This window comes from Puntigrus tetrazona, chromosome 10, assembly GCF_018831695.1.
Source record: "Puntigrus tetrazona isolate hp1 chromosome 10, ASM1883169v1, whole genome shotgun sequence".
NCBI lineage: Eukaryota > Metazoa > Chordata > Actinopteri > Cypriniformes > Cyprinidae > Puntigrus > Puntigrus tetrazona.
Genome location: NC_056708.1, coordinates 4,390,861 through 4,408,664, shown reverse-complemented (window position 1 = coordinate 4,408,664; position 17,804 = coordinate 4,390,861). Strand labels below are relative to the sequence as shown.

The 17,804-nt window shown below is 34.6% G+C and overlaps 1 protein-coding gene across 2 annotated transcripts in view; it reads left to right on the top strand.

Annotated features, from left to right (window-relative positions):
* The first annotated feature begins 727 nt into the window (after nucleotides 1-727).
* The window catches only part of nrg1 (neuregulin 1), a 49,278-nt gene continuing 32,201 nt past the window's right edge, over nucleotides 728-17,804 (top strand). For both annotated transcript variants that reach the window (XM_043250400.1, XM_043250401.1), the window contains exons 1-3: nucleotides 728-926; nucleotides 5,450-5,624; nucleotides 7,013-7,134. In XM_043250400.1, the coding sequence (XP_043106335.1) occupies nucleotides 830-926; nucleotides 5,450-5,624; nucleotides 7,013-7,134 (394 nt within the window). In that variant the 5' untranslated portion in view covers nucleotides 728-829. The remainder of the gene's footprint in view (nucleotides 927-5,449; nucleotides 5,625-7,012; nucleotides 7,135-17,804) is intronic.

Sequence of the window (17,804 nt, the reverse complement as noted above, 5' to 3'; positions counted from 1 at the left end):
TGTTTGTATGTTTTTCTATTGATAAATTACTGCTGAGTATTACTATCAGACATCCATTTCAAAATCTTCCATCACGTGAATTATTATAATAATTTCATTTAAATCAAAGTTACTACAAAATCAGACTTTAGCACCGCTTTTTAGTTTAAAATTTAAATACATGTTAAATACAGATTTACAACCATAACAATAAATAATTTAATAGCTGGGTTTGAAATCTAATTCTTGAAGCTTATACATAAATCCAAATAGGAAGTAAATGGTTATCACATAAACATGCCTTATTTTGTATCCTAAACTCTTAAACATTGCCGTCTCTTATTTCAGAGCTGTCAGTGCAATTTGGGAAAGAAAGCAATACAATCTGCATGTGTGTAAAAAGCTTCCAATGTAACCCCTTGGTAAGCATTAACATTAACATTAGTAAATGTAATTTACTAAAAAATATCTTTAGTAACTGTAAATTAATCATTCAATTTATTTTGTAATTAAATTTCATGTTATTTTATTTAATGTAATTCCCTTACATTTACCTCATCAACACTGGTGAAGTCTTCAACGCAGCAGGAGCAGCATAGCTGTGGTTACTAATTGATAAATAAAGAAAAGCAGAGATAAGTAAAGAACACACTGCTTGTAATGTGGGAGATGCAGAAATCTGACACAGGAAGAGTTGGTCCCGCCTCTTTGAGCTGTAAAATACACATGCTCACGGGTGAGAGTTTCTGTTCAACAGTTAGCTAGAGGGAGTCCATGTTCACACCGCACACAGAACTTTGACTGACTGACAGCTTAACAGAGCGTAGAAATCACTGACCTAAAGGCCAGCATGTCTGAGAAGAATACAAGTAAAGAAGGGAAAAGTGGCGTGAAGAAAAAGGATAAGGACTCTGAGAGATCAATCAGGACTGAGGACTCCCCGCAAGGTAAAGCGTTGCTCTGCTGAGATGTGGAAAACGTGTCCGGTTTTTGGGTGTTGTAAATGGATTGACAGCTTGACTATTGACAGCTTCAATTGTTTCTGTCCTCAACTTGGAGCTCTTTGCTCGTGAGCTGCGCTTTTAATTTACAGGTGTTGCAATCCACATTTGTTCGCCTATGGCTCTGTCAAGGAAGAAAGGGCAGAAATGTTTGTAACCATTAACATGACCCACCGGTCTGGTGACTAAATGGAGAGGGTTTCTTTTTCTCACACAGGCTTCTTAACTTGCAGGTGATTTTATAATAGTTTGTTGGCATTCAACATTTCTCAAATCGAAGGATATACAAATTCTGTTTATTAGCATTATATTTAGCTAAAAATATATTTAAGTGAAGTGAAGGAAATTTGTACTTAAAAGTGAGAAAGTCTCAGTATTTGGTCTATGTCTTATTTAATTTATGTCTTTGTCATTTGACCTTCATGAGTTACACCTATTGATCATGTTCACAGCTTGATCTGAGATGTTCCAAAGAGACCCAAGCCAAAAAAAAAGAATATCTGGTGAAATTCTGAAATGGAACATTTCAGTATTTTATTTCAGAATTTCACTGTTCTCTTCGATGTTGTCATTTTTGAAACTGAACACACGCTCCTGGTTATTGCTTATTAGACTAATTATTAACATTATGTGTAATAAGATTTGAAGGTTAGTAAGTGGTCCATTCATTGCCTCATTTTTAATGTTAATTTTTTATTTATTTTATGACAGTTGTGATGCGTGGCAGAAAGTCTAGATTTTGTGAATTATCTCTTGGAGAAATATTAGACAAAAGAACTCATTCATGTTTCTCTGCATTTATTCGGTAACACTCTCATGTTGAAACACGCTCGTGCCAGCTTTAGATGAAACTCGCTTGTGTAAAATGAGTCCGGTTCGTTGAGTTTCAGCACAGTGGTAGAGAGTGTATGTGTGTGTGTGTGTGTGTGTGTGTGTGTGTGTGTGTGTGTGTGTGTGTGTAAACACATGTCAGGAATTACTGAAGTGTTTGGACCTTCAAGTCATCTTAAAAATGTCTGATTGTCTCTCCGTCAGACATAAAATATCAAAGCAACGTTTATTTATTGTAAGAAATCATGGAAATTTAAACATCTTACATAAAGATAAAATGATAAACATAAATCTAGTATTAGAAAAAAAGACAAATGATGATTGTGCAACTTTTTTGTGGTTCGTAGTCCATGGGTAATGATTCTACATCTGTGATTTTTTTTACACTAGGACACCTGTGTGAGGAGAACTGACTTCATACATCACTAAAAATCACCAAAACATAATTTGATTCAAAACATGTGAAAATGTTTAATAAAGAAAAAAGATCATTTAGACATGTCTAAGAGCGACTGAAGTGTCCAGATTGAATACTGTATATAATAGTAAATTAAATAGGTAAATGCACTATATAAACTTTGTAAGGTTGTTCTATCTGATTTGGGGTTTTGATGTAAGTTTGTGTGGTATAAAGTAGTCAAAAGTATGTCACTAATGGATAAGCCTCCCATTTATTTATAAAAGTTATAGGGAAAATACGATCAGTGGCTGATCTGTCTGTCTGAACCTCATGTTATATCATGGAATTCTCGCTGTACTGGAATGTGGTCCCTGATCCGACTCGATTTTGTGGCCTAAGAAACAGTGTAGGAGTTTCCCCAAAGGGAACTGGTCTGTGACATAAAGAAACAGCTGGATGGGCAGCAGCATGGACACAGAGACTGCACAGACTAGAGAAAACACAGAGATCAGGCACAAATGAAGCTGCTCAATGTCTGTACATTGGTAAATTATGAAATGCATGTGTAGATTGTGCTGGTGAATTGAGACCATCTTTGTAAAGAAACCCAATAGGTGTCCCACTAGAGATTTCTACAGGAATGAAGCAGGTCTGTCTGTCATCACTAACGATTTTTGTTATTAAAAGCACCTTGTCAACAGGAAATGTTGTAAGATAAGGCAGTAGCCTCCTGCAAATGAGCAAGATTTCGAGCTGCAAAGGAACTGGGGTTTGAACTAATTCAGAGTTTAATGTTTCTGATGATTCACAGTAAATTGAGCAGCTGTTCAGTAGAACTCTGAGTTCTTCTGTTTTACCAGCCCAGAACTTAGGAATAAATAGCCATTAAAAAATATAGTGTATGTTGAGCTTCCCAGGTCAAAAACAAGTGCACTTCCATAATCTATTTAAAGAGTGCAATATTTTCACAGACACATTTTTTACTTTAATATATTAAAACATTATTCAGTACTTAAGATAACCCTAAGAACATCGAAGTGTACTCTGTTTTGATTGAGACAACGTGAATATAAAGTAAAATGTGCTTTTAACATACTCAGTATTAAAAAATGTATTTAGTTACAATTTAGTACACTTGAACCCATTTTTCATAGACTAGAACAGGGGTGGAGAACTCCAGTCCAGTAGAGTTCAGCTCCAACGCTAATTAAAACTCACCTGTCTGTAGCTTCCTAGTAACCAGTCAGACCTTGATCAGGTGTGTTTGATTAAGGTTGAAGCAAAACTTTGCAGAACTGCAGCTCTCCAGGACTGATGTTCGCCATGCACTAGTAATTATTTGGGTATAACAATGTTAAAATCAAATTTTAGTTACATTCATTTAGTTTTTTTAATATATTAGGTAATTTTTTTTACATTTTGGAAGTTGACTGTGCTGTCTGTAATTATTGTAATCATCCCTATATCATTCTCACTATAATTAACACATAAATAGCAATGTCAGAGGGTGGATAATCAGTGAAGAACTCTCTAGAACATCCTCTCTAAATAAATGAAAAACATAAATGAACAAGTTTATGAAATGTGGTTTGTCTGTAGTTATTCATGTTTCTTCAGACTTTAGTTATTACTACAGTACCGCTATCACCCCCTGCTGGTTTGGACTTATAGCTAACAGTATAACTAACAGAAGCTTTGTGCTATACAGGAAGATATTAAAGTCTAAGGCTAATGATACACAAGGAAAGATTTTGAGATTTGAGTGTTGCCGGGCAACTTTGGTTATTGTTCCTCTCAAAGGGCAATCAGGTGAGACACAGGCCCCACGACTGATCTAAAATATCTACATAGAAATATGTTACTTATTCTCAGTGGGAAAATGCCCAAGCAACAATGCTAAAAAAAGTTGGAAAAATTGCTGAAAATGTTGTCCTGTGTATCATCAGCCTTATCTTATCTTTTACAGATAAAACGTGTGGAAATATTATTCAGGCTAGTCGTAAAACTACCTTTGTTTAAGTCATGGTGAGATGATTTTTTTCTTTGTGAAAGATGCTGTAATGTTTGAAAAATTGTAAAAAATCATTGATGAAATAATTACTATGTGAAAATATTAAAACATGTGACAACGTGGTCCAATTTGATATTTATGAAAAACACAATTTAGCCATTCAGATTAAATATGCATTAATTAAAGTATATAGTGTCTTTTCATGTCAGTGCACACACACACACACACTCTGTCTCTCACACTCTCTCACACTCATACACACAATAAGTCTGTTACACAATTTGACATAGCTGCATTTAAAATTTAACTGAAAATTAAGTGCTGATTTTTTTCTGGCCAGAAGAGAACTGGCCTCCCAACTGACCCTGGTTTCTCCCAAGTTTTTCTTCTTCCATTTTTTCTTTTTGTCACAGATGTAGTTTTGGTTCCTTGTCACTGTCGCCTCTGGCTTGCTTAGTTGGGAACACTTAATTTTCAGCAATTTTCATAGATTTGATTACAGAGATAACTATTGAATCTGAGCTGATCTAGACAACGACGTCTCTGCCTTCAATAAGAAAATGCCTTTAACTGAAAATTACATGTTTAATCTTGTCATTATACATTACTGACACGCTATTCTCGCTATTTTTTTTTTTTTACTGTTCAGTGCTTTTACACAAAATGTAAGCACTTTGTAAATAAAGGTGATTGATTGAAATATTTATTGATTGAGTAGTTTAGAGCTGTGTTTGTATGACATCATTTTTACAAATTAAAAAATGTGTGTCTTACAGTAGTGTCTTCATGTTATCTAGAACTTCTGTCACACTGTGCAATATAAATTATATTTCTATAGATCTGTTTTTTCATAAGTTTCAAATGAAAACATCACATTTAACTAGTTCATGGCATCATGAAACATCTATAATAAGGGGACAGTTATGCTTTCCTGTTTGTCTATGTCAGTGTTTTAAATTTGGTTTGTGTTTGAAGAGCTTTAGGGATCTATTGAAACAAATTGCTGAGAGGTCAGCAGCGTGGGTTCCAAAGAATATCTGAGTAATATTTTGCAAAAACATTGTCTATTTTCTATTTGTAGAAGAAACTTTTGTAAGAAGAACTTCTCAAATGCCTTTACAATATAAATATAATTAGAATGAGATAAAATATTGCAAGATTCACCCTTTTGAGGATTGTTTGCATTCTTTAGTAATGTCTTTTTTATATTGCATGTTTTTGTTTCAGTGGAACCCAAGTTAAAGGACCTGCGGAGCGTGACGGTGGAGGATGGAAAAAAAACTTTACTGAAGTGCGAGATTGTGGCAGGAAACCCAGCGCCCAATATTAAGTGGTACAAGAATGGAAAAGAACTTGCAGGCAAAAACAAACCCAAAAGCATAAAGCTGAAAAAAAAGAAACAGTAAGTTCTTAAAATTATTTAAGAAAAAAACAATTATATGTTGTTGATGCTGAATGAGGGATTGGTAGCACTCTATAATAACGTTTCAGTTGTAAGGCATTTATAAGTGATTCGTTAATGATAAACTAATCAATTGCAAAACAGAATTATGAGCAATAAGTGATATGTTAATATGTTTATGTTTTGTAGAAAGAGTTCTAAACCATTTGCGAGTGATTAGATGATGAATAACTAATCATTTACAAAACATACCTATATGTTCAAGTCATATGCTAACAATGCACAAATCTGTCATAAGTTATCTAAAAAAATATCATATCATTAAATAGTCAAGCATATCCTTGGTAAATGTTTAATAAGTTATTAGTTAATATATTGTTATATAGTAACATATTTTAATCACTTATAAATCATCGAAGTGTCAGTGTTGCACTATTATCTCATAGCGTTAAAAATCTGTGTCAGAGAATACATTTGTTTAACCCTCACCAGTCAGCCTTTACATTGCAGAACACACTACAAAGTATTCAAAACCTGTTGTCTAAACGTGTTAATAAATCATTTACAAGCCTTTCTGCATCCGCTAAATGTTTTTCTCATCATTGGTAGATCTTTCACCCCAGTGTATACGCACACACACCACGTAACCAACAGGTTTGTAAAACATTTACAAATGATGAGTAGCTTACACTTTAGAATAGGGGAAGCAGAAAATTATTTCAATTGTTTATTAACATGTATACACAGCAGGTTTTGAATGCTTTGCCGTGTGTAGCAGATTTATATATTATTAGCATATTATTAATCGCTTGTGAACATATAGTCATGTTTTCTAAGTGATTAGTTAATCATCATCTAATCACTCGTAACTTATTTATAACTCCATCCAAAAAACCTAAACATATGAACATATCACTCATTAATAATTTATGAAGTAGTTAAGTTTTTTTTACGAATAGTTAAGTTTTGTAAATGGTTAGTTCATCAATAACTAATCACTTGTAATTGAACTAACAAACGATACATTAATTGTTAGCATATCACTTAATTGCTATTAATTGCTTATGAACATTTCGTAAATGATTAGTTCAGGATGAACTAATCACTTATGAATGCCATGCAACTGAATTTTAAGCGTTACCTAGGGTTTTTCTTCATAAGAAAAAACAATTATTAGCTATAAGTTGTTCAGGATGCATTAACAATGTGTCACACTTGAATTCTCATTATAAATTCAGTTCTTAGTGATGCAAGAATTTTGAGATTTAATATATATATATATATATATATATATATATATATATATATATATATATATATATATATATATATATATATATATATATATATATATATATATAACCTTAACATTATGTAACTTTCTACAGGGGGAAAATATCTGAACTGTTGATCAGGAAATCCACAGAAGCAGATGCTGGTTTATACACCTGTGAGGCAGTCAACAACCTTGGAAAAACAAATACTACAGCAAGTCTAACCATCAGGAAAAGTAAGAATGCATCCTTTTTACAAGTATCAATGTGCAAATTAGTGGCAAGGCTATAGGGGCAAACATTTACATCGTTCTACCCAGAATGATGGCTATAGCACCCGAATCAAGTTACCAGAACATACTGGAAAAAGCCTAATCAAAACTGCAAGATCATTCTAAGCTAACTTATCTCTCATATGTTTACCTAGAAAGTCATGAAAGTTCATCCTCTCTTTCTATTATCCTGTATGTAACTTTGTGAAGTCAGATTCATTCTGGTGATTTGGTTTGTCCTAGACAGATCTCACATAGACTTAAAAAGCCTGATTCATTCTGGCAGACTGGATTATATAACTGACTCAGGAGTATTCAAAAGTTTTTTAACAGTAAGATTTTTTTAGAGAATTCTCTTCTGCCTGCATTTTGTTTATCCAAAATACTGCAAATACAGTAACATTTTGAAATATTTTTACTATTTAAAATAACTGTTTTATATTTGTATATATTTTAACATTTATTCCTATGATTTAAAAGCAGAATTTTTAGTATCATTACTCCAGTTATATGATCCTTCAGAAACCATTCTAATATTCATATTTGCTGCTGAAAAAAATATTACTATTATTTGTATTATGTTAATAAGAATTTTTCAGGTTTCTTTGAATAGAAGAACAGCATTTCATACAAAGCCCTTTTCTTTTGTAACATTATAAATGTCTTTATCGTCGATTTAAAAAAAGCATAAATACGTTTTTCATTTCTTTAATCCACCATCCCTCTTTAGATATTTCTATTCATCAAAGAGTCCTAAAAAATGTACTCAACTGTTTTAAATATTGATATAATAACAATAATATAAAATGTTTTCGAGCAGTAAATCAGCATATTTGAATGATTTGTTAATGATCATGTGAACCTGAAGACTGGAATAATGATGCTGGATATTTCGCGATGATCACAGCAATAAATTACATTTTATTTTAAATTGAAAGCAGTTATTTAAAATAGTATTTTACAATATTTCTGCTTCTGCTGTATTTTGGATAAAACGCAGGCTTGGTCAGTAGAAGAAAATTTTATTGTTCAAAACCTTTGGACAGTAGTATAAATTCTAGTATTTAAATTCTAAATGTGTAGCTTATCTTCTTTATGATGTTTTGAAATAATTAGTCTCTTAAACAGAGGTGGGTGTTTTTCATTCATTTAGAAGCCTATTTTGAAATAATTCAGGTGGTTTTCATGCAAAGTCTCATCACATCTGTGCAATACAAGATGAGCAGTTTTGGTAGGTTCAGGCTTGTTTAAAAATGAGCTTAAAGCTTGTTAATACATTAATTCCACCCAATTTTATTTGCTTTATATTTATTGGCTAATAAGTGTTGTTGGCTAAGTTAGTTATCACGAGTACTGTTGTTTAAATGAACACAGTCAAAAATACAAAGTATTTATTTTTGAGGAGTGGTGTGCTGTTAAATGATCAGGCACATGGCTGTCACACACTGAAGAACCCAAGCCATATCTGAAGACCTTTATATTACTGTAAGTGCATCCCAGTTCACCTAGTTGTGCCACATTGTAGCATAATGTAAGTAATGTGTTAACATTGAAAATTAATTGAAGCTACAAGAAGAAAGCTTCAAATAATCAGATGATGCACTTATTTAAACAAAATGTTTGGACACTTAATGTGCTCAGCAGTTGCTGCTGTTCTTATGTAAAGGAATCATGTGATAACCATACCTCAATACACTAAACACTTATGCCACTTTAACAATAGCATATCAATGTACTTGCCACTCAAGCATTGTGGTAAATTTTACATGGGCAAACACCACTTTTCCTCAGTAAAATATGTAATCATTAAGCTGTCTGCCTTCTTGCATTTACAACTGTAATACAGCCCAAATTTTGATATTGATCAACAGTGGGTTGTGATTTAAAAAAAAAAAAAAACTTGAATCATAAATATCTTCTATAAGCTAAATGGGGTTCCTCTAGCTCAGCTGCAACATTGCAAAAATGATTTTCTGCTCCCTGTAATCTGGTTTCTTAATGCCTTTTTTCAATTAGAGAGTATGCAGTGCATTTGAATGATTGCCAAGTAAGAAAAGTATGAGCTCTTCCATGTCTTCCCTCGAGCATTAGAAAGACAAGCTAATCTGTTAATGTTAATTACTGTAAACTGCCTATTATTGATGCCTCACACATCAGCTAAAGAAAACTGTTCTGTACAGACCTTCACTGTATTACATGATTTGAGGATGTTTAACATGCTGTGGTCATTGTGATTAACAGGAGCAGGAGGTGGAGACTAGAGCTGTTCTGTTGTAAATACAATGAAAATAGTAGAGTTGTAGACATGCAGCCTCAAATTCCCAGAAATTGTTTTCAGTAGAGGAGTACCCCAACTTCTTTGTCAGAGTTTGATGTATGGTGACCATTTTTCCTGCGGTGGTAGAGGTCAATAATTGTCTGTGATGACTTTAATGAGTTAGAGACTTGCTCAGCTTTGCTAAGCTTTGTTTCAGAGCTTACAATCCTATCAAAACCAGATAAACTCTGTGTGCTCCAAACCCCTACCCCTCTTTTCCAAAGGCATCTCTGAATGTATGGATCAGCATTTACATTTTATTGATTTGTGGGATTTTGTCTGAGTAGTTTCCCCTCAGGTTCCCAATGTAAGCGGTCCTATCTTGTAATGTGAGACCACTAGCTACTATTAGACGCTTCCCTTATAGACTTCAAATTCTCATTTGACCCATTTCAAGGAAATAGACTCTCTCCATTCCACTGATGTCACAACTGGTATTATATTCCAGTGATCACAAATCTTTTAGTATGTTTTTTTTTTTATGTAGCACCTTTATCACAATTTAAACATGTCAAGTCACATTTATTTAGATTTGCACTTTATGCAATAGAGATTAATGTTGTAAAAACATATCAGTAATGCTCTACAGAAGACAGTAGTGTCATTATTCTGCTAAATTGAATTCAGTGTTCTTTCAATTCAGGTCAATAACTGTTAAAGTTCATCAGTTACCCTAGCAAAAAATAAATATAATAAAATGTATTTGAAAGACATTTATTTTGTGCTAAGTTGTGCTAAGTATACTACAAATACATTTACATAATTATGTACTTAATAAAAATACACTGCAGTTGTATTTTTAGTGTACTAAATTGGTGTTCAACGATCATACAATCTTATTAATAGTCATATTAAGAAATGTGCACTGTGTAAAAGTAAAGTTTAATTACATTTTTTCAGTATCAGTAAAGGAATAGTTTGACCAAAAATGAAAATTCTGTCATCATTTACTTACCCTTAAGTAGTTCTAAATCTGTATTCATTTCCTTGTCCTTCCAAACACAAAAAAAAGATATTTTGAAGAAAGGTTGAAACCAGGCTGTTTTGACTTTCATAGAAGAAAAGATACTATGGAAGGAGAAACACTGACATTTCCATTATTGGACAGCAATAGCATTGATAAACACTGAAATTACATTATGGCCCCATGTAAAACAATTATGAGTGACATTTTAGGGCCAGTTTCATTTTTGTTTTTTCTCAGTGGCTATATGAGTCCAGCTGTGCTGCAGGACAAAGAAAGATGTCATACATGTGGAATTTGTGTTCTGTATCATTCATTACATTCTCTGCATATGTCTGAATTCTTTTCTAAGAGGTCATCTGAAGAGATCCGGTTTTAATTACAGTGTCTAGACATGTGTAGAGGTCTGTGGAGGACTGCTGATTAACGATAGACAAAAAAGGCCAAACCAGATCAGAGTGAAATGCATTTTAGTGAGTGGTGCTTTTCTCTTCAAATTTCACTGCCAGTAGTCTACAGTGGTGTGGGTGTTTGCCAAAGTATCCCTGTACAGTCAATAAGATGTTCTGCATCGCCTAGGGAGCTGCTGTGCTGTGTTCTGGCTACTTATATCACTAACCCAAAATATGTCATGCTGGCCTTTAGAGAACTTTCTCTGTACTGCAGATGCGGACAACAGTTGGTACTGGAGGTGTTACTGCAGCAGTCTGCAGCTCTTTGTCTTTAGTGGTCTCTGTCATGCCACGTTGTTCAAAATGAAAGCCATTTAGGAAACACTCAGAAGGAGAGAACTCACTGCATGAATGATTACAATATACTGAGTGCTGCACTGCTGCAGGACCAAGAGAGTTTGGCTTTTACAGAGACATCATTACAATGATAAATTGACTAATGCATTAGCAGTGTAACATTGAAATGAGATCGCAGAAGATGAAAACCATTTGTTTCATCATTTTATATCTGATTTGGGCTTGTATATATATATATATATATATATATATATATATATATATATATATATATATATATCTTTGGTTGAAACATTAATTGAGCAATCACATGACGTCCGACTTATACTAAGACCCTGTCTTTTCCTCCCTCGTTTCCTTATGCCCTTATTTGGATTTCCTGTTCTTGTCTAATCATTTGGTCTAGCTGTGTTTGATTTTGATCGAAAGTGTTCCCCCTTTTATCCTTCATTATATTCTGGGTCTTGTCCAATACACTTGTTACAAGTTCCTTTGTTGGTGTCTCTGTGTTTATCGGTGTAAATAAAGAAGCTCTACTTAATTCAAAATAAGTGTGACAGAAGATCTGACCATACCAAATCACTATGGCTAGAACAGGCTGTAGCGGCTGTGGCAGAGCGGTTGGACATTGGAGGGTAATGTGGAGGAATTTATAGATCTATCCAATGAGGTGGGCTGGTATGAGGCAGCACTCAGTGAGTGTTTTTGGCTGGGGCTGGACGAAAATGTGATCATCAGCGATCTCCCTATCTAGTCCTCTGTTTGAGTGATTAAAATTTCAAAATGGAATTCATTGATGAGAACTCATTCCTGAGAACCTCCAGTTTCTGTCCTCAGCCTGTAAGCACCAGCTCACTACCACCAACTGTGTCGTCAATGACGCAGGGTACTGTGGTATAATATTTAAAAAGACAGACAGTAAAGAATGCGCATACAGTGTGCCGGACAAAGAAAACACCGCAAACTAAAGTGCAAGAGAATGCTTTTATTCTTGTTTGTGATTATTAAATACCGAAAGTTTGGAAGAAACAAAAAGGAAAATTTAAGGGAACGGGAAGAAGGGTGGTGCTAAATCAAAGAAAATAAATAAAAAACAGCCTTCAGCTACTTAATTTCCCCTAAGCTGTCTAGAAACAGAAATATTTGGAAAGAAAACGTCTTCAGCGTCCGAGACACCCTAACTAAACACCCGCTTAGCCAAAACAAGAGTACATGGGGTGGCACGTGCCCCTAACCTAATGTACTATACAATGGCAGAATCCTACATGTTGTAGTGTATGTCATGTGACGTTCTTACTTGTGCACTTCTTCCCAGCCTCGTAACACATAACGCGTGATGTTTTACAGTGTGGAGGAAAAGGAAACGAAAAAACTATACACACGGTGGCAAGTGACAAACATCAAAACTAATACAATACACAACAAAATGGGAGGGCTTGTGGGTGGTCTGCGTGCTCTTTTATCTGAGGTGGTCTTGATCGATTGGAGACTGCAGAATGGGTGACATCAGCACTGATGAAGATTGATGGGTGACAGGAACCAATGACCAGTACCTAAGAAGTTAATGTGCAAAAGAACAGATAGAGGGGAAAAAAACACACGGCACAACACAAACACGTAACAGTCAGTGACAAAGTTAACACCACCAGCGGTTCCTATTGCAAGCTGCATGAGCATTGAATGGAGGGTGCTCTGCAAAAGTGGGCCAGTGTCCACTTTTGCAGAGCGCTTCCAATTGCCCATGCCTAGTAAGTGCCCCCAAGTCTCTGTAAAGCACCCAAACATGTTCTGATTTTTCTGAGTTCAATGTGTTCCTGGGTCAACAAATTTTGCTGACCCTGGAACAACATCAAAAGCACCCTCCAAGGTCCACACTTCAAAAGCGCCTTCCAGAGCCTGTTTCTTGCACCCATTAGTTTCTGCTAGTGGTCTGGCTGTGTTTGATTTTGTTCACAGGTGTTCTGTATTTAAAGTGTGTCACACCTTGTGGGTCTTGTCCGATCTACTTGTAACAAGTTCCTTGGTTGTGGCTTTCATGTTTATCAATGTAAATACTTGATTTGCTACTACTGCGTCATCCTTGATCCGACGCAAGTGTCCCACATGAGGCCAGAGATTTTTTTTTTTGGTGTGTTAAAACTAGTAGTAAGAGAAAGTGATTTTGTGCTGCTGTTTCAATTGTTTCCAATTAATTTAATTCCTGCAGTGTTTAACTCCGTATTTGTTTGGTACACATGTGCACCAAATCCAAAGACCCATAATCAATTTCAGCATGAAAACGTTACAAGGCTATTTTACAGAAAATGTTTAAGATGCTGATCAAGAAAAAAATGCATATATATATATATTAGTGCTGCCAAACAATTAATCGCATGCATTTACTTGTCAATATTTATCTTCACATAATTTATATTATAAATAAATATATTTTTTTTGGAAATATATACATGTATATAAACAGCATATTTTATATAAATATATACATGTATATGTATATATATATATAATTCTACACAGAGCACACACATATAAACAAAAACACAATGAATTGTTTGACAGCACATGAATGTAATAAATTAAACATAAATTGTTTTGTTTTTAGTAGCCTACTTTGTATGAAACATGATGAAAAAGGCAGCATGGGACAATGTAGGGTAGGATTTGTTTTGGTATTTGTGTGAGATGTGGCAAAAGTTATATTATAGGTTATAAAATCAACTTTATTTATATAACACTTTTAACAATATAGATAAAGCAAAAGAACAACAGTTAACACTTGATTTTCAGTTAATGGCAGTTGACCAGGAAGATGATTTCATGTAGATTTTAAATAGCTGTCTGTGAGATGGATAATCCTGCAGCTGTGGCACCAGTCAGGCGGCTGTGGGAGGTGAGGACACTAACACACAGTCAGACATGACGCTGCGTCTGACTCCAGTTGCCCAGAGCCGTGACAGCGCAGGAGAATTTCTTTAAAAGCTCCTCGATGTTTGTGCGTCAGCAGAGAAAGGCATCGTTATTGAACTGCTGCCCAAGACCTTGTTCTGCATTTGTTAATAAAACTCTTGACTTGACGTGTTTGGCATGAAAAGCGTCTCATCTCCTAATGCACCAGTAACCCATCACCCACCGAACCTATGCTGTTTTGCTTTACTCATCAGGGATTATTTCAGGACAGAATTCACAATTGTTATCAATAAATAATTGAATCAACTTCATGTAAAAAGGCTTTAGAATTTACACTTATTACACCTCATGAATGAACACAGTTTTCGGGTCAGATGTTTGAATTTTCTATTTATACTGATTATTATCTGTACAATATGAATAGTATTTAACTATATAGATGTGTGCCTATTTCCTTTTATTAAGTAGATTTTATCGATATACTCAATATTAAATAGGGTTATGAACTGAGAAACCAAGTCTCCCGAACTTTTGACATATAGAAGTTCACTTTACTATAAACATCCCCTAAGTTTCAGAACAAAAAAACTGATTATATTAAAGACAGTTTGTCAAAACAACAGCTGGTAGAGTGTTCTACTCTATGATGTAATGGTGTGGATAAGCACCACCTCCGCAGAGGATGATAAACACCTGTTTCTACATCACAACCTGTTTAGCCCCACCCACCAGTTCTACATCACTGCCCGTTAAGCCCCACCCACCAATTCTGCATCACTTCCTGTTTAGCTTTTCCAACTGATTCTACATCATTGCCTTTTTAAGCTCCCTTATTTAGCTCTTCTATAGCCCCTCTTTAGAACTGTATTTTTAAAGAAGTTCCAGGCTGTGTAAGAACTCTGTCTTTTGTTCACTTAATTTTGCAGAATATTCAGAAAGATTGAAACTAAAAGACAATTCTGTGTGACAATATTGGATCTAACAAGAATGTTGTAACACAAGTGTGACTGTTTATTATGTGATCAATAGTGCTTTGTCTGGTAAACAAATTGTTATATATGAACATTTATACAGTAATTAAAAGTGACAAACTTAGTCAGCAGTAACCTATGCACACAAAACCCTCTTTGTAGGTAGCTTATTTTAAAGGTCCCCTGAAGTGTCTTGAGTGCCTACGCAGTGTTATTGTGGAAATGTATTATCTGCTCAGGCAGAACTGTTGAGCTGAGTAAACCTGCATTGACAGCAACAATCTAATAGATTACCTTCTAGATTCAATATGAAACTCTTACTAAAACTAAATCATGATCATCCTAATCATGCTGAGGCTGCGTGGTTTTAAAAGTGTTTAATATATGCCATCTTGTGCTTATGAGGTTCGCATGACAGTGTGAAAACAGACCTCAGTTGCTCCAATTGAAACCATATTTCACTGTCTGAATGGTTCCCTATCGCCTACATTGTGCACTACAGGTGCTTCACATTCTACAGAGCATTTGATTAGTCAGAAGATTTGCTAAGAAGCTCAAGTAGGTGACATCAAAAAATGTTGATTCATTTTGGTGGAAGTTACGAATAGCAAGCTTTGAATGCTTATATCTTCTAATTGAGAATTTTGTACCTGTTTAGGAGCACACTGGCTTATAGATAAACTAACATATTGATATTAACACATAGACTAGCAGAGAATAACTTTCTCAATCATTCTGAACTCGTTGTTCTACTTAACAAGTACATTTAGTGTAAGTTACAGTTACAATAGTTGGTCTCTACAGGTGCTGTGCAGTGAGATAAATTCACTATGATTTTACATTACAGCTATGTTTGTAAACATGTAAACCTTTTTATAATGATTTTTTTCTCAGTTGTTGCTGTCCAGCAGGACGTGAACATCTGTCCATACAATGAGAGTCCATTTCCTTTTCTGTAAGAGTGAGGGGTCATGGTTGTAGACCTGACCTTATGACCCTACACACATACACACAACCTCATGTACGTTTGAATCCCAGCCTAATGAGTGGGACAGCTTAACAGGCCTGAGGGGACTTAAAACTCTCTTTATCTGCTTCATTTAGCCCTGCAGGGGGTCGATGCCACGTGTTGTGTGGTCACTATTCCTAACTCATCTGACCACATTAGAGTTTGAGGGATGGTCAAAAGTAAAGTTTATGTTTGTGTGCATAGATTGAATTTGAGCACCATCATTTAAAGATCATGTAAAAACGTAGAAGATGTCAAAGATCAGTCTGAATATGAAAATGACTAATCTGTTAAACAGGTGGCCTCTGTTTGTGGGTTAACTCATAATATTTGGGGACTCTCATGTTATAAATGTATGAAACCTGTAAAGTCATATTTCACCCCAAAATGAACAGAAATTATGTTTTGCTTAAAGAATATTAAATCTGTTATTTTCATGACAATAACGCACATTTTAACTCTAAAATAAAAACGAAAGTAAGTTGTATTACAGTGACGAAAGTCTGTTGATGAAATGTCATTGACAGTAATAGGGAAAAAAGATTTTAATTATTTGAAAAAAGGATTAAAGTAATAAGAATTTGGAACTTTGTCGTCATGAAAATATGAAATGCAAAACAATCAAAATAATAACAGGCTCATTTATTTTATTCCAAATTTAATGTCTTATTTTTCTTGAGAGTTTCTGACAATTTTATGTTGAAATTCACCCAAACCGAAAATTCTAAGGATTAAAAGGTAGAGTTTTAAGGTGTGTTAATTTATTAACCAGTTTTGCCTTTGTAATATGCTAAAATCTGTGAAATTAGCTTCATTTTGATATCACTGAAGCAAATAAATCTAGTGAACTAGTAATGATTTGTAAAGAAAACGTCTTAAAGCACGCACTGATTTCCGGTGTGGCTACAGTATTCCCTATGGAGTCTGTTCCTCATGCATTATTTATTGGCCCTGGATGGGGCTTCTGGACTGCCTGCGATCTCTCTTTAGCCTGAGTCAGCGTTCCTTCAGCATGTACAGGCAAATTTGATTATGGAACAGTAAAGGGCAGACTGAATGCACACCAACATTACTCAAACAAATCAATTTAAAATCAGTTTTGTGATTTAAAAACATTTGATTGAATGATGCTCTGAGGGTATCTTGAAGCATTCATGTTTTATTCTCATTTATTATCAGCACCACAGCAGCCTTTTTGAGAAAAAAATAATATTTAATCTAATAACTGTGATTGTGTCAGTTCCAACATCTACCAATAGACATCTGATTACATCTGTAATTGATTATTAATTGCATTTATATTTACACTGTTGACACATCCCTTACATCCTATCCCACCCTCAAAACTACTCATACCACCAATCCTGTCCCTAACGTTACCTTTATGCCACCTCAATAGCAGCAGAAGTGTTTAGCAATACAATATGAACACAATAAGTACATTGTACTTATTTTTTTTATGCAAGTACATGGTAGTTAAGTTAAAAAGCATGTGGACATGTTATATATCAACTCCCCACATTATCACATTATACAACAACTCCCCATGAGCATAATATAATATCTGTCATCTGCACCAACCCTCCCTTTGATATCAGTATCAGCTATTAGCCATTAAAAAAACATGTCACTCGACCACTAATAGAAACAGTAGAATCCTATTCCCCTGAGATACAGTCCATCAATGTGTGAGATACAACTCTATCCTCAACCTCAG